Source organism: Cinclus cinclus, chromosome 29, assembly GCF_963662255.1.
Source record: "Cinclus cinclus chromosome 29, bCinCin1.1, whole genome shotgun sequence".
NCBI lineage: Eukaryota > Metazoa > Chordata > Aves > Passeriformes > Cinclidae > Cinclus > Cinclus cinclus.
This window is the reverse complement of record NC_085074.1, coordinates 3,528,152-3,544,987: the sequence shown is the minus strand read 5'-3', so window position 1 is coordinate 3,544,987 and position 16,836 is coordinate 3,528,152. Positions and strand designations below refer to the sequence as shown.

The 16,836-nt window shown below is 61.7% G+C and overlaps 3 protein-coding genes across 3 annotated transcripts; 1 reads left to right on the top strand and 2 right to left on the bottom strand.

Moving 5' to 3' along the window:
• Positions 1–231: 231 nt before the first annotated feature.
• REEP4 (receptor accessory protein 4) lies at positions 232–3,202 on the bottom strand. The gene is made up of 8 exons (XM_062510600.1): positions 3,171–3,202; positions 2,209–2,281; positions 1,942–2,018; positions 1,709–1,829; positions 1,282–1,395; positions 1,065–1,197; positions 819–973; positions 232–722 (listed from the first exon to the last, which is right to left on the bottom strand). Exons 1-8 carry the CDS (start codon positions 3,200–3,202, stop codon positions 657–659), a joined length of 771 nt encoding a protein of 256 aa, XP_062366584.1. The 3' UTR covers positions 232–656.
• Positions 3,203–5,079: 1,877 nt separating this feature from the next.
• LGI3 (leucine rich repeat LGI family member 3) lies at positions 5,080–8,278 on the bottom strand. Its single transcript, XM_062510637.1, has 8 exons — positions 7,967–8,278; positions 7,116–7,187; positions 6,941–7,012; positions 6,772–6,843; positions 6,612–6,683; positions 6,242–6,411; positions 5,997–6,161; positions 5,080–5,897 (listed from the first exon to the last, which is right to left on the bottom strand). Exons 1-8 carry the CDS (start codon positions 8,179–8,181, stop codon positions 5,080–5,082), a joined length of 1,656 nt encoding a protein of 551 aa, XP_062366621.1. The 5' UTR covers positions 8,182–8,278.
• An 865-nt stretch (positions 8,279–9,143) lies between these two features.
• SFTPC (surfactant protein C) lies at positions 9,144–13,179 on the top strand. The gene is made up of 11 exons (XM_062510466.1): positions 9,144–9,188; positions 9,290–9,439; positions 9,565–9,705; positions 9,780–9,890; positions 10,049–10,146; positions 10,583–10,687; positions 11,284–11,444; positions 12,176–12,567; positions 12,666–12,776; positions 12,851–12,961; positions 13,084–13,179. Exons 1-11 carry the CDS (start codon positions 9,144–9,146, stop codon positions 13,177–13,179), a joined length of 1,521 nt encoding a protein of 506 aa, XP_062366450.1.
• The last annotated feature ends 3,657 nt before the right edge of the window (positions 13,180–16,836 follow it).

Here is a 16,836-nt window from a genome sequence, read left to right as displayed (position 1 = left end):
TCTCCGGGATTCCGGAACATGGGTGAAGAGTCTGGGAGAGGCCCTCTGGAGGAGTCTCAGGTGGAGTCCAGAGCTTCCTCCAAGAGAAAAAACAAATCTCAGGAAGCTTCCTATGGAAGGGGACAGCACTGAGGACAACTCCTGCTTCCCAAAGTCTGAAATATTTATTTTTTCAAGCACAAAACCCTCTTTTTGGGAGAGGGGAATGTTAAAAGCCATGTGCTGCCTGGCACTCCGAGTTCAAGTATGGGGGTGTCAGTCTGTGTCTGGGACGGCCCTGGGCAGGGGCCATGGCTTTGGCTTCAGAGGGACGAGGCTCTTTGTCCACTCCTGGCTCCCAGGGGAACGGGAATGTTGGGAATAAGGCACCATGGCAGCAGGAGAGGAGGGGGAACGTGTAGTGTTCACAGGATGGGGGAAAAGGAGGGGACAGACCTCACACCAGAGGTGCCAGCACCGAGCTGGGGAGGTCTGGGAGGGGAGGATGAGCTGCTCCCCCCTCCTCGAGGCACCACATGGGTCATAGAAGGGATTTACAGTGTGAGGATCCCCAGGGGTGCAGGAGCCACCCCGGGAACGCAGGAGTCACTGCTCCCTCCTGACGCCACAGCAGCAAATTCCTCTCCAGCCTCCTGGCAGAGGTTTCCAAGGATTTTTTAGCTGTCCTGCTCCGTCAGAGCCATTTTCCTCCTGGTCCGGCTGCGCAGGAGCCGGGAAGAGCCCTGGGTAGGGAAAGCAACAGGGACAGGTCACAGGGACAAGTCAGGACCCCCTCAGGCAGCCCCACACCCCCACCGTGTGTCCCCTTCCCACAGCACCTCTTTTCCAGGGTTCTTCCTCAGGGATCTCAAGCTCTGGCTGCGGGACAGGGATTTGGGATCCCGGCGTGGGGACCGTGGTGGGGACACCTGCGAGTCCGACCACATCTCCTCATCATCCGAATCGCTCTCGTAGCGGCGGCCGGCGCCGTAGCCTGGGGACAGGGGGGACACGCCAGCTTCCAGCATGGCCACCGTGGGCTTTGCTGGGAGCCCCCTTCACCGTGACCACCCCAAGCTCCTCACCCAGAGGCTGCCGGAGGCTCTCCTGCTCCTCCAGGTACAGCGGGTCCTGGAAGTGCACGGGAGCCTGCTCGGGCAGCGAGCGCAGGTCCTGCATGCTGAAACTGCGGAGCCGCCCGGCCAGCGCGCCCTGGCCCTGAATTGGGGGACACAGAACGGACAGGGGTGGTCACACCCCAATCCAGGGGACATCACCGTCTCCTGTCAGCTCCCGGGGTACCTTGGTGGCCGCCTGGACGGCGGCGGTGGCCGCCAGGTTGAGGCCCCTCTTGCCGAAGCGCAGCATGGTCTCGTAGCCGCGCTCGCGGGCCCGGACCAGGAACGCGTCGATGTCCTGAGAGACAAGGAGGGTGGTGCTGGGAGTGCAGGGTGGTGGCCTGGGGCACTGTCACCTCTCAGGGCATCGCCACGTCCCGAGGCATCACCATATCCCTGAGCATTGTCACCTCCCAGGGCATTGCTATGTGCTGGGGAATTCCCTGAGCATTGTCACCTCCCAGGGAATCACCAGGTCCCTGGGCATTATTGTCACCTCCCAGGGCAACACCAGGACCTGGGGCAATGCCAGGTACCCAACTCAGGTGGGCTGAACCCCCCCAGGCTGGGCAAGGAGGAACCCCCAGAACCCGAGGAATTTGAATTTGTACCTTCTCCTTGCGGGCCAGCATGGGGTGCACGAAGCGGCGGTAGAGCAGGCTGGCACCCCGCGTGTACGGGGACAGCAGCCAGATGACAAATGCCATCTTCACCTCGTAGTAGAAGGGGAACCTGTGTGAGAGGGGCAGGAGATGAGTTGGGGTCCAAAGACACCTCCTGTACCCCCCCACACATCAGCTCTGGGGGGCTTCTGGGGACACCCAGAGTTCCTCCCCAGCCTCACCAGGAGATGAGGAGGTCGGTGAAGGTCTCTGTGGCCATGAAAAGAGCAAAGACAATCCAGTACATCATCCATCGCACCTGGGGGAACCGTGAGGAGCACATCAGAGGGGGCTGGAACCTGGGAAAAGGGGGGGGCTGAACCCCAGAAAGGGGGACTGGAGCCCCGGGAAAGGAGGAGGACTAGAGCCTCAGAACAGTAGGACTTGAGCCCCGGGAAAGGAGGGGGAACTGGAGCCCCGGGAAAGGGCTCCCCAGGTACTTGACTCACGTATTCCCGGATGTTTTTCGTCTTCACAGCCTTGTAGGAGGCGTAGGCCGGGTAGAGCATCCCGAAGAGCAGCCTGTAACACAGAGGGGGGGTGAGGCAGCGCGGCCACCCCGCGTAGAGCAGCAGGAACAGGGACCAGCAGAGCTGCCGGCCCCAGCGCCGGACCCTGCCCTTGACCCCCTCCAGCACCATCCCGAGCCAGGAGAGGCCGGGAGAACGGCCCGGGAGCGGGCGGGGAGGCTCAGCCATGATGAGCACAGTGTCACTCCCACCTCCACGGGACCGGCCCGACCTGTCGGGGCAGGGCAGGGGATGGGACAGGGGGAGGTGGCAGGGCATGGGCTCGGTCCCCGCAGGCTCCGTCCCGGGCGCAGCGTCGGTGCCAAGCTCCGTGCCGGGGCACTGGGTGAGGTGCCACCACTCCTAAACACCTACCTGGTGTCCCGGTGACCTCCTGTGAGCAGGGACCCCCGGGATGGGGCAGGGACCCCCTCCTGGGGGATGGGGCAGGGACCCCCGGGATGGGACAGGGACCCCCCCCGGGGGATGGGACAGGGACCCCCCCCCGGGAGATGGGACAGGGACCCCTCCTGGGGGATGGGACAGGGACCCCCCCCGGGGGATGATGCAGGAACAGGGGAACCCCCACCCATGGGTGATGCAGGGGGGACCCCCAGGCCGTGCTCAACCTCTCCAGGGAGGGCCAGCAGCAGCTCAGGGACGCATTTTCTTGGGGTGACATGTTTGGGGGAGGGGGGCTGCTGGTTACCCCCATAGAAGAAATTTGGGGTCGCCCCCGCCCAAATGCCGTCTGGGGCCTCTCCGAGGAGTCCCCGCTGCGGGCCCAGCACGGGGACCCCAATCAATGGAACAGCCAGAGGGGGGACAGGGAATCGGGGACCCTTGCGACTGCACCCCACCCTGCAGCCCCTCCCCCGTTACACCGCGCGGACCCCACTCACTCAATCACCCGGCTAAGGATCCAGGACACCATGGCGCGGCCGGGGCTGAAGGCCGGGGCAGTGCCGGGTGGGAGGGTGGGTGCTGTGCCCCCCTGGAATTCCCAAATCCCCCCAAATTTCGCCCCAAACCCCGAGGGAGCGAATCCAAGAACTTGAAAGTTGCAGCAATCGAGCCGCGCATGCGCGGTCCGCGCCCCACCGGCCGTTCTTAAAAGGGCAATGCTCTTAAAAGGGCAACGGAGTTTCTTAAAAGGGCAATGCCCTTAAAAGGGCAATAGCGTTCGACCCACATGCGGAGGGTTTATAAAATAAAAACATTATATAAATCACCTAAATATATTAAATATCAATATAGAATATCCTAAGCATATCTAAAGGCGTCGTGGTTAAAATTGCCCTAATATATTGAATATTACTGTATTCATAGATTGAATATTACTATATTGATACATAATATATTAATACAGAACATATATTAAATATTCCCTAATACATAAACATTCGTCCCATAATATACATCTTTTTATACATTAAAACATACAATTTTTAGAGCAATAAACTTGTAGGTGGAGGTCCACTCTGACTGACATTTAAAGCATTAGTTTTGGGTCTGGAAGGGATTTGATGCTTTTTTGGTGCTCTGATGGACGATTCAAATCACTCCACTGTACGAGTGGAGTCCTGAAAGATCCTCCTGAGAAAATAAACTCAGTTTGAATCATCTCTCTGGGCCACCTCCGCCATGGCCCCACAGCCCCAGGAGTGATCCAGGGTTTCCCAAATTCCCCATCCCAGTCACGGTACCAGAACCTTCGTGCATTGCTCCTTGTGCTTTCAAACCTGCTTTTTCCTGCCAGGGAAACTGAGGCAGGGACACGTGGCTATGCTCTGGGAGAAACCATCCTGCTCCCCAAACCCATCTGTGCCCCGGAGGTGCCGTTACCTGCGAGAGGATCTTCATTTGTGCGTTTAATTGGTGGTTTTCTATCTGCATATTTATACACCTGGGAGCCAGGGAAAGGCTCCCCTGGAAAACCAGTCCAGCAGGGACTCCCCTCCCTGAGGAAACACCTCCTGCTCCCCACCCGCACCGTGGGCCAAGGTTTCTGCTGGAAAAAAAACAACCTAAAAGGAGGAATTCCTGCTCCTTGGTGCCACGGAATGCTGGATAGAGCTGGCACCCCGTGGCTGCAAGGACACACGGGCAGGGCTGGGGGTCACAGTGTGTTTATTGGGGGGTTTTGGTGGGCATGAACACCTTGCTGGCACGCTGGGTCCTGCCTGCCAGCGGGGCAATGGGAGCAGGGAGTGCTGGAAGTGCATGGAGAGGGACAGGAGCTGCTGGCATCGAGTCCTCAGGGCATCGCATCTGTATCCACCTCAGAGCATCCTGAGCATCCCATGGTCCTCAGGGCATCCCACATCCCATTTGCATCCTCCTCAGAGAATCCTGCTGGCCTTGGAACATCCCATCATTACCCTCACCATCTCATCTGCATCCACCTCGGAGCATCCCATCCTCCTCAGGGCACGCCACCCCATCCCCTCCCCTCCACTTTGGAGCATCCAAAAATCCCTCAGCATCCTTAGAAGCCCCCACCCCTCCTGCCACATCCCCACCTGCTATCCCCCTTCCTTTCCTTTCCCACCAGCTCCCAGCCCATGGCCCGAGCCAGACAAAGACCCCTCCCCAAACCCTCTCCACCCCCCTAGGGACACAGCTCAGCAGGGCAAGGCGAGTCCCACCCTCCCTCGCTGCATCCCACAGGGTAAAACCAGGAGCACCATGGGGAAACCGAGGCACCGTGGGGCTGTGTGAAGGTGGAGGGCTGGGACAGGAGGTGTGCCCAGGGGGTGGTGGGCAAGGGGTGGTGGGCACATGCACGTCCGGTGGCTCTCCGGGTGCCAGCTACAGGCTGAGGTCCACCACCACGTGCCGGTACACCAGCGTGTTGGCCTTGAAGCTCGGCGCCAGCAGCAGCTGCACGTCGGCCGCCGGCACCGCCCGGAACGCCCGCGGCGCCTGCACCGACAGCTCCTGGAACTTGGCGAACTTCTGCTTCTCCTCTTCCCACAGGTACACGTGGGTGAAGGAGAAGTCGCTGCCCAGCGCCAGGTACTGCCGCTGCCCCACGGCAAAGGGCTGCATCACCATGGAGCCGCGCGACGGCAGCGTCTGCACCTCCACGAAGCGCTGCCCTTCCCAGCGCACCACCTTGGAGTCGCCGATGTAGCGGCTGAGGCACAGGAACTGGTCCCGCTTGGCCCTGAAGTGCTTGACCATCTGCACGTCCAGCATCTCGCCCACCTCGCCCTGCGGCACGAATTGCTTCTGTGCCCGGCTCCACTGGTAGATGACGGGGGCCTGGGAGCTGCTGGAGATGATCAGCCGGGGTTTCCCGTCGTTCTCCACGTATTCCACGTCGGTGTCGCGGTGCCAGGCGTGGAGGGCTTGGTGGGAGTAAAACCCGTTCTGGTTGAGGCGGTAGAGGCTGGTGGAGCCCGCCTTGGAGCTGTCGGCGATGACGAAGTACCAGTCGCCCTCGATCTGGAAGGCCTCGATGTCGTTGGGCTTGCGGATCTTCTGGCTGTCGATGTCCTGGATCTTGATGAACTTGTCCACGGCCGTGTCCCAGCGGTAAATGTAGGAGCCGCCAAAGAGCTGAGCCACCACCACGTAGAGCTGGTCCTGCGCCACGATGGGCTTGCAGTGCACCGCCGAGTGAGCTGACAACAAACCACGTCACGCCGGGGCTCTGCCCGTCCTGGGTCACCCCAAATAGGGTCCCAACCCAGGAGAGGACCCCCCCCAGCCCAAATCCTCACCGGGGATGCGGTCGAAGTCACGGAGTTTGCGCTCCACGTAGTCCCACTTGAGGATGGAGCAGCTGCTGGCACTGGGCTGTGCCAGGGCCACGTAGAGGTCACTGGCGTAGGTGAAGGGCTCAGCCGAAACTGCCTGGAAGGGCAGAACTTGGTGCATCACGAAATCTGGAGCAGGGAGAGGTGGCAGTGAGGGTCTGAACACCCAGGAGTGAGGTGACAGGTGACAGGTGACAGCGGTGCCTTACCCGTGGTGATGCACTGGAAGTCACCGAGAGCCAGGTCCCGGATCCGCTGTCCCTCAAACTGCCCGGGGCTGCTGCAGAACACGGCGGGGACCGTGGTGTTGGTGCTCTCCAGCCACTCCACCAGCCACTTGATCTTGCAGTCACAGGCCAGCGTGTTGCCACGGAGGTCCCTGCCAGGGATGGCACCGAGTCACTCCCAGCACCCACTGGGATGTCACCCTCTCCCCAGCTCAGTGTCCCAGAGTCCCTCACAGGGATGGCACCGAGTCACCCCCAGCACACAGCTCCCTGTGCAAACCCCACTCCTCGGGATGTCACCCTCTCCCCAGCCCGATGTCCCCAGCGGTCCCCAGTGCTGTGGCAGCCTCACAAGTCACTCAGGATGTCCAGCGGCTTGAAGAGATCCCGTGGTAGCGTCTGCAAGTTGTTGTTGGCCAAGGACCTGGGGATGAGAAGGTTTGTGGAGGTGACACCTCCCTGACAGTGATGAAGGGACAAGGCCACCCCCGCAGGGTCCCCCAGGTGCTCACAGGTGCGTCAGGGACTTGAGCCCACGGAAAGTGGCCTTGGAAAGCGCCTGGATGTCGTTGTTCTCAATGAACCTGGAATGGGAACAGACAGTGATGGGGCCATCCCAAGGATCCCCCTGCCATCCCTGTGCCCACCGTGTCCCCGTGTCCCCATCCCCATGTCACACACAGGTACTGCAGGTGCGAGAGCCCGGCGAAGGCGTTGTCCCCGATCAGCGTGAACTTGTTGGAGTTGAGGAGGCTGCAAAGAGACAGAGGGAGGCATCAGCACCTGGGCAGGGTGGGCACCGAGGGGGCACCGAGGCGAGCACCAGGATGCCCGGCCAGGGACACGGGACACCTACAGGAACTGCAGGGAGGGGATGTGGGCAAAAGCCGCCTCCCGGATCTCCGTGAAGGCCGCGTTCACCATGGTCCTGCGGGAGAGATGGAGCTTCAGCAGAGGAGGTGCCACCCCCGTGCTCCCCAGCACCAGCTCGGTGTCACCTGCCAGGGTGGCCCGTGAGAGGCGCTGGGATGTGGCAGAGGGACCCCAGCAGCCACCCTGCCCGGTGTGGGGACATGGAGGGGACGAGGTGCAGGGGGCTGGCACCCACCCCAGACTGCCCACACCCTGCGGCAAGCTCTGGCCCGAGGCCATGTGCACGCACACGTGTGTGAACACACACGAATGGGTGTGCAAACACATGCACACAGGTGTAACACATAGAAACAGGTGTGCAAACACACACAGGCAGGTGTAACACACACAAACGGGTGTAACACACACACTCACAGGTGTAAACACCCACATCTGCCACACATCCCCGTGCCAGGCTCGGGGCAACAGCCGTGCCCCCATCAAGACCCCACCCCAGTCGTGTCCCCTTGAGGCTACAGTCCCCAAGGTCACAGCCGTGTCCCCTCAGGGTTCTGGTCGCCAAGGTCACGGCAGGGACAGGCTGCAGCCCCGCTCTGTCTGGCTCTGATGGATGGCTGCCTGTGCCAGCACCGCAGCACACAGGGACAGGTCCCGGGCTGTCCCCAGCCTCCTCCTCCCCCCAGAGACCCTCGCACTGACCGTACCTCGCCCTGCTCCCCCATACAGCACAGCAGGAATGTCCCTGTCCCTCCAGGACAGCCAACAGCCCCTGCCAGCCCTGCACTCCTGAGCTGTGACGCTGTCCCCATCCCTGTCCCCACCCCAGGTACTCACAGCGAGATGACCTCGGGGGGCAGGTTCTTGGGCACAGCCTTGGAGTCCACGCAAAAAGCCGTGTCCCGGGTGCAAGAGCAGCTCGGGGGACAAGGGGGAGGCCGGGGGGACCGCCGCCCCTCCACCGGCAGCCAGAGCCAGGCCACGGCGAGGAGGAGGAGGAGGCGAGCGGGGAGCTGGTCCCTCGGCATCCTCCTCCCGCGCCGCAGCTCCATCACGCCCTGGCCTTATCCCTGTTTGATCCCTGGAGCTGCTCCCAGCGCCGCAATGCCCGGGAGTTGTGGAAAAGCCTGAAGAGCCTTTTTCCCTCTCTTTTTTTTTTTTTTTAATTTTTCCCCGGGGGTCTCAGCGTGGAGGAGAAGCGGCGGAGGCTGCGGGCGCCTGACCCGCGGCTCTGCAGCACACCATGCCCGGTGCTGCGGGAGGGAGGGAGGGAAGGAAGGAGGGAGGGAAGAAGGAAGGAGGGAGGGATGCCGCTGAGTGACAGCTCCAGCATCTCCGTGCACGCGTGTCCGTGCGCGCGTGTCCCCGGCAGCCACCAAACTCGGGGTTCCACGCCGGGCTGGCGGCCACCGGGTGCTCCTGGGGTCCGCAGAACTGCAGGGGGGGAAGGGGACAGGACAGGGGTGACACCCCCGCAGTGGCTCCCCCCACCTCGGTGCTGCAGCGCTGCCCTCACCAGCTCCCTGCCCGCGGTGGCCGCAGGACACTGGGCACCCATCCACGCCACCCCGTCCGTCCCAGGCACCCATCTCTCCCATGCCAGGCGTCCATCTGCGCCGTCCCTGGCACGGAGCCCGCGGGAACAATGAGTCCAGCCAGCTCCTTCCCCGCCCGGGGGGGGGGGGGGCACACGCAGCTGCCCGTGCAGAACCGGGGGTGCAGCCCCCCCCGGGTACGTGCTGGAGGTGCTGGGCCCCCTCCTGCCACAGCCCTGGGTTGGGTGTGGAAGGTGGGCACTGCCCGCTGTTTGCCTTGGCACACCCACAGCTGCCGGATAAATGCCAGGCAAAGGTCCTCGGAGGTTTTGTGGCCCCTCCCTGGCTCTTCTCCGGGCTCAGCAAACAGCACGAGTGGCACTCGGCAGCTGGAGTGACCCCAGCCTTCCCCGGCCAGCCGGGATCCCATAAATGCCCCCGAGGACCGGGCTGGCAAAGGGACAGGAGCACACGGAGAGATGGACGACAGCTCCAAAGAGGCGCTGATGGAGGAGGCACCTCCGGTAAGGAGCACCCACCACCCACCCTGGAAGAGGGGGCTGAGCCCCCTCTGCCACCCCCGGCGCTGGCGGCTCAGCCGGGCACTGCCCCGTGTCCCCAACAGAGGTACACGGAGTCCCCTCGCCTGCCCTGCATCCCCCATGAGCTCAAGAGCCTCCTGCTGATGGTGACGCTGGTGGTGGTGGCCCTCGTGGTGGTCAACATCACCTTCCTCCTGCTGGGGCTGCACCTCAGCGAGTCACACGCCGAGACGGTGAGGGCAGGGAGAGACCGAGGTGCCCCGGGCTCCGGGAGAGGGGCTGGGATGGCACCGCAGCTTTGTAGGGATGGAGTTGAGACCCCGCAGGGCTCCCTGACCCCTCTGCCCACCCGCGGCAGGTGTTGAGAATGACCATCCACGGGCTGGATGGCGAGGGGACCCCCCAGCAGCTCGCCATGAGCAAGAAGGAGAGGACCGGGACGTTCGCGGTGCGGGATGGGCTCAACGCCTCGGCCACGGTGGTGTACGACTACAGCAAGGTGCGTGGGGACCTGGGGACCCCCGCTACGGCCACAGGACGGTGCTGAGCTGAGCCGGCTCTGTCTGCAAACAGCTGATGGTCGGCTACAGGTCCTGGCGTCAGCGCGCCTGCTACATCACCCGAGTGGACAAGGACAACCTCCCGGGGCTGGACGCTGTCACCGAGACCTTCCAGAGCCGGCAGGTGAGCGGTGACCACCCTGCTGGGATGGGGAGGGAGCAGCACTGGGCTCAGCACAGCCCAACTCCTGCAGCGCTGGGAAATGTGGGGCTGGGGGTTTGTCACCTCTGGAGGGGACACTGTGGCTGCCGTGGGTGGCAGCTCCGTTCTCTGTCCTGCAGGATGAGAATGTTGGGGACAAGGCCGTGCCCTTGGCTGATCGCTCCATCCTGGGCACCACCATCAACATCCTCTGCAGCGCCGTCCCCGTGTTCTGGGTGTAGGAGCAGCTCCCGGTGGGATGGGACGGGACAGCGAGATGGGGATGGCACTGTCCCCCACGCTGCCCTTTGGAATGCCGGGGAATCTCTCATCTTCCTCCTCCTCCTCCTCCTCCCCATCCCGGGGACAGCCACCTCGCCACGGGGGTGCTCCATCCGCCGTCGCTTGGCACCGCGGATTTCTCACTGCTCTCGCCAAAAAAAAAAAAAAAAAAAAAGTGGGATTTGCTTCTGTCTACAAAGTAAAGCCTGTACGTGTCCCCAGCCTCCAAGTGTGTTCTTGCCCTTCCTGGGTACTGGGGACAGGGATGTCTCCTTGTGGGGTGAGGGGTGGGGAGGGGAATCCCTGGTGTTGGGGTGAGCAGAGCTCGGGAGGGATCAAACACGGGGGCAGCAGCACAACTGCACACCATGTCCTCTTCTGTGCCCTCCCAGTGTCCCCACCGGTGCTCCCCTCCAGTTTGGAGGGTGGAGGGTGAGGCTGAAGGAGCAAACTTTGCACTTCCAGACCTTCAGGAAGCGCTCCCAATCCTCGTGCAGGTGGGGACAGAGGGACTGTGCCACATCCCCAGCGGGAGCCAAGCCCTGGGTTATCCACAGACACCACAGTCCAATTGCTCCAGCTCCCCCCATCCCCATCCTGTCCCTTTTCCCATCCATTCCAGCTCCTCCTGCCCCACATCAGCTGGGAGCAACCCTTGGGACCACTTCCAAGTGCTACACAAAAAAAACAGGGGAGCACCGTGGCTGGGAGAGGGAAAAAGAGACCCCTGGAAGATGGTTTGATCTTTCCAGACCTGCAAACTCAGTGTTGTCCTCAAAATCACTGCCACAGGCAAAGAGGTGGGGGTCACAGCTCCAGTGGGGTGACACTTCGGGACACTGCATGGGCTGACTCGGAGCCAGCAGCTCTGCTTCCCAAAAATCCCTGACTGTGATAAGGAGCTGGGTCAAGAGGGTGCCATGGGCCAGGAAAGGTGATAAGGGCTCCCACGGCGACTGAACAAACAGCCAGGAGCCACTCCAGGGACTCTTGTGGCCCTTGACACCCTGGGAAAAGAGGCAGCATTCACCCCCCAATACCTGGCTGTGGGTGTTGGGGGTCCCAGGGGTGGCTGGAGGGGTCCCAATTGCAGGAGGGGATCGTGGATGGGCAAAACCAAGGCCCAGCCACCAGAGCGGCACATGCCAGAGCTGGGACCCCCTCACCCCCAAAAAATCCACACCGTGGGCACCTCTGCCAGCCCCAAAAGCCACCAGCAGTGGTGCCTGAGCAGCCTCAGGACCAAAAATGAGGGTCAGGGACATTTCCCTGTGCCACGGGGACCCTGTTCCCACCCCATCCCTGCAGATTACAGGAAATCTTTAATGTCCCCTTTGTTCCTTGCCACATCAAGCAGCTCCAGGTGCCGGAGCTGGCCAAGGGACATGAGCCAGCTCCCACCTCAGCTGTGACCACAGCCGGATGCTCCACCCTGAAGGGTTTGCTTTGGCCCTGCCACCTCGCCCCTGGGCAGCAGAGAAGTCCCCGTGCCTGAGGACAAGGATTCTTGACCCAGAGCCCTCGGAGACTTTGGAGCAGCAGGTTCCCAGGGGGATCCAGTTGGGAGTGGGTGCTCAGCAAACACGAGTGGAGTGGGTCACATTCCAGGGCCTGACTGCACCCTGGGGCCACCAAACCCTTCACAGGTGCCGCTTCGGTCCACACCCCAGTGGCCCAGTATAAAATTCCCAGTCCCGACGGCCAGACTGGGCTGGGAATGGGAGGAGGAGGAGGAGGCAGCAGCCATGGAGAGCAGCATGAAGCAGGTGGTGTTTGAAGAGGAGGTGAGTCCCTGCAGGGTGGCACTGCCACACCGCGGTGTCCCTGCAGCCAGCTCGGTGCCCAGTTTATCCCAGCAAGGCACCAGTGCCCGGGATGGGGGTTTGGACCACGGGATATTGATTTTCCAGTGCCCAGGAGCAGCGGGATGCTGGGGGACAGTGGGATGAGAGCTGCTCCCACCCCCAGCTTCCTGCATCCCCCAGCTCCCACCTCCACACCCCTGACCACATCTCCCCCCATTTCCCCGGACCCCCAGGACTCAGGGAACGGCTGCTGCTGCCCAGGCTGCTGCCTGCCCTGCGCCACGTGCTGCGCCAAATGCTGCACCAAATGCAGCTTGTGCTGTGCCAAATGCTGCTGCCTGCCCAAGTGCTGCGCGTGTCCCAAGTGTCCCGGCTGTGCCAGCTGCTCCGGCTGCCTCAAGAACTGCCTGTGCTTCGTCCCTCGGCTGCTCTGTTACCTGCCCCGCAAGCTCCTGAGCTGCTGCCACCTCCGCTGCCTGCTCATCGTGGTGGTCGTGGTGGTGCTGCTGGTGATCATCATCGCCGGCGCCCTGCTGATGTGGCTGAGCGCTGACCAGCGCCACGCCGACACCGTGAGTGGGGAGCCCCCCGGTGCCATCAGTAGGGACCCCCCGATGCCCAGGGGAAGAGGCTGTTGCAGCCTCTGAGATCCCCCCTCGCCCCCCTCCAGGCCCTGCGGAGCGGGTTGTGGACCGGACCGGCCTGGGAAGAGGACGTGGCCACTTTCTACCTGGACAGCGGGGACGGGAAGGCGGCCACGGTCATCTATGATTACAAGAATGTGAGTTGGGGGGCTCGGGGGGACAAGGGGAGGGGGAGATGGGACGGAGCTGACCCGGGTTTGGTTTCCAACAGCTGCTGGTGAGCTACAGACCCCGGCTGCACCGCGCCTGCTACGTGACCCGAGTGGACAAGGACAACATCCCCGGGCTGGACATTGTGGTCGGGACCTTCCAGCGTCGGCAGGTGAGGACCTGGCTGGGGCAGGGGGGGCGTGGGGGGGGCTCAGTGCTTCGTGCAGCCCCCCTCCCTCGATGAGGAATGATGAAGATGGTGATGAAGAATGTGCCTTGTCCCCCCCCCTCCAGGCTGAGGAAAAGATCTCCGAGCCCCTGTCTGACCGTTCCCTCCTGGGCACCACGGCGAGCATCCTCTGCAGCCTCCTCCCTGTTTACTGGGCTTAGAGCCCGCAGGGTGGGCAGGGGGGGCTGCGGGACCCCTGCGGCTTTGGGGGACCCCAGCCCACCCGGCAGCATCCTCACAGTGCCAGCTTTGCCTTGCAGCATCCCCGACAGCCCCAGCCCCGCTGGGAACACGGGCGACTCCTCCGTGCCGCCTACCCCAAATTTGGGGTTCGGGTGGTGAGGAGGGGTCGGGGGGTCGGCGCTGGAGGGGCCGCAGGTGCGGGACCGGGGGCGGGGCGGGGGTGTCAGCGCTGTGCCGGGGGACAGCTGGTTTGTCACTTAAGTCTTCTCAGCTTCGCCAAACCCAAGTGCAAAAATGAGCTTAAAAAAACATGACATTTAAAGAAAACACAATTCTCCGTTCCAGTTCTTCACTCCCGGCTCCCGCCAGCTCCCGCCTTCCCCCTGCCTTAAAAATGCCTTGAGGGGCTCCGAGCTTGGATTTTGGGGGAATTTCTGTCGCAGCCACGGGCTGGGGGCTCAAGGGAGGGACACCCCCTGTGACCTGAGCTGCCCTGTCCTGCTGCCAGAGCCAGGCTGGCCTGAGAAATGGGTCTGTCCTCTGCCAGGCTGGAATAAAGGAGCAGGGCAGGAATCAGGTCTGGGAGCTATTCCTGGACACAGCCTGTGCCGAAAGCAGCCGCGGCCACCAGACGCTGCCCGAGGACAGGGATCATTAGCACTGGGATGATTTAGGACAGGGATGCTGGTGCTGTTGGGATCAGGAGTTATCAGGATCAGACATGATATGAATTGGGAATTATTAAGATTTTTAGGAGCTGGTGTTGAGATCAAGCATTATTAAGCTCAGGAGTTATTAGGATGGGAATTCCAGTGCTATTAGGATCAGGAATTATTAGGATTGTGATGTTGGTGTTATTAGGATCAGGAGTTGTTGCAACTTGGATATTTGTGTTATTGGAATTAGACATCAACAGGACTGAGATGCTGGTACTATAAAGATCAGGATTTTGTTAGGATCAGGCTTTATTAGGATGGGATTCTGACATTATTAGGACCAGGAGTTATTGGGACCAGGACACTGGCCTGGGCCTGAGAGGAGGAACAGGGAGTAGCCCATCCAATCCCCCTGGGAATGGGAGCCCACCAGCCCCACAGCTGCCTCGTGCCAGCCCCAAAGTGGGGACCACCAGCCCCCCACTGCCCCCACACCTGGATCCAGCTCCCGTTCCAACTCCTGGCACCAGGGAAGCTGCTCCTGCCAGAAAAGCGCAGCTGCAACTGCCTGGGATGTGGGGCATCCATCCAGGACCTCCTGCAGCTCTGGGGTGACCCCTCTCAAACCCTCCTTGACCCTCAAAACCCCCTCAGCCTCCCCGCCAAGGCTGGAGCAGATGGAGGAGGTGACAGAAAGTTGGCAGAACCACCAGGTCCTTGTGCAATAATTCCAGTATCCCGATTTCCGGAGGTTTGCGGCACAGCGGGGACCTCAGAGGTCCTGGCAGGGGTAAGCAGAATAAAAGCCCCGAGTAGGTGCTGGGAGCGGGGGAACCCATCCCCGGGAAGAGGAGGTGCCACCCTCCAGCCCCTCTGGGTTGTGTCACTGTGGCCACAGGGAAAAATCCAGTGCTGGTCATTCACTGCACAGGGGTCTCCAAGGGGGTCGCTGGTCCTGGTTCCATGGGGGAAAAGGTCCTGGGAGCACCCCATGTTGCCTTTTGCTGTAGAGGTTTTGGGGATGGAATCCACAGAGAGCTGAGGATGGAATGCTCCTGGCAGCTCCTGGTGCCCCCACCCTCACGGCTGTGCCGGTGCCAGGCCTTGGCATCACCCACCTGCCATTCCAGGATGCCAAGGAAGCCCTGCAGGGTGGGCAGGCTGAGGTAGGAGCGCTGGAATCCGTGTGTCCGTGCCAGGTGACATCCACCCAGGCCTCCTGCCACGAGGACATTCCCATCCTGATGCTCAGGCCGGGTGTGATGCTCAGCTCATCTTCCAGGTAGGGCTCCAGGTTGGAATGCTGGCCCCTCTAGGGCCACCAGCACAGCTGCAAGGGCGCCAGATCCCAGGAGCCGAGCCCAGCGTGGGAAAGCCAGGCAGGGAAAAGCCTCCTTGGAGAGCCTCGGCTCCCCGGAGCGCTCCGTGAGAAAGGGGCGATCTCAGGGTGGAAACCAACGGCTGGATCCTGACATCATGGATTTACATCATCCAGGGACTCGGCCTGCAAACATCCTCCCCAGCCCCGGTGCAGGATGAAAACAAAAAGTATTCCAAAGCCTGGTTTGTTTGTTTTCTTGGGAGACCGGCTCGAGGCTGGAGTTGAGACCAGCAGTTGCTCCCCGAATTCCCGTCCCTGGGATGCGCTGCGTGACGTGAGGGCCGGGGGCAGAGCAGGGACATGGAGTCAGCTCGGTTTTCCAGGATTTATTTATCTGCTTTGAAGAGGAACGTTTTGCTGGATCTGGGTTTTGCAATAAGGGAGAATGAGGAAAACATCCTGGGATGATCCTGATGGGGGAGGAAAACAACAGCAGAGATAAGGGGTGAAGGAGACGTAGTCATTCCTGGTGGGAACGAGCCAGGCCCTGCATGCAGGGGAACCCCAAAAGAGGATTTGGGGGCTTGGTGGGCAGGGGAGGGAGCGGAGCTGGTGTCACCCAGAATGTCCCCGTGGAGATCATTGGACACAGGAAACATTAAAATCTTAAACAATGAAGTTAATGCAAGTTCTGGGAGCACTGTGAGAGGATGGGGATGGATTTATAGGAGCAGCAGAAACAGCATGGGATGAACCAGATCCACTCAGCCCCCCATTCCTCCTGCAGCATTCTCAGGCTGGAATGTCCCTGGCAGGGGACAGGGTTGTGCCCCTGTGCCTTGGTATCCAGACACCCTCGGATTGCCCTGGGGGGCTCATCCTGCTGCCCGAGTGCTCGCTGGGGGGCTCACCCAGCTCCTGGGGTGCTCATCCCTATCTCGGGGTGCTCACACACCCTCTCCAGGTGGCTCGCCCATCCTCCCCAAGGTGGTCATCCCACTTTTGGGATGTTTGGCCACCGTTCCTGGTGTGCTTGCTCAGCTTTTGGGGTGCTCACCCAACCTTCCTGGGCTGTTCATCCTGCTCCTGGGCTCCTTGTCCACCATTCCCGGGGAGTTTTCCAGTTCCTGGGGTGTGTATTCAGCCTTTGGGGTGCTAGCCAGGATGTGGGGTGCAGGATAAGGGGTAAAGGACCAGGGATGCAGGATTGGGAGCCCAGGAGATAGAGGACTGGAAAATGTGGGGAATTCAGGAGCTGGGATGTGGGGTACCAGACCAGGACATGGGGTGTGGGACTGGGTAATTGGGGGTGCAGGGTTGGTGCTGGGGGGACAGGGGATGGCACCAAAGGGGACAGATTGGTGTTGGGAGATGTGGAATTTTGTTTCCTGGGAATATCGGGGGGCCAGGATTGATCCAGGGCATGCGGGGGCAGGGAGGAGGACGGGGGTCCTGGATCGGTACTGAGGAATGGGACGGAGGGGTGGCACGAGCGGGGCTGGGGGGACACCGGATGGGAGCAGAGGGGGAACGAGGGTCGGACTGGGAGTACCGGACAGGACCGGAGTGTGGCAGGAGAAACATCGGGGGAGCAGAGGGTGAGGGATCGGTTCTGGGGATGGGGAGTGGGATTGGGACCTGGGAAAATGGGACAGGAC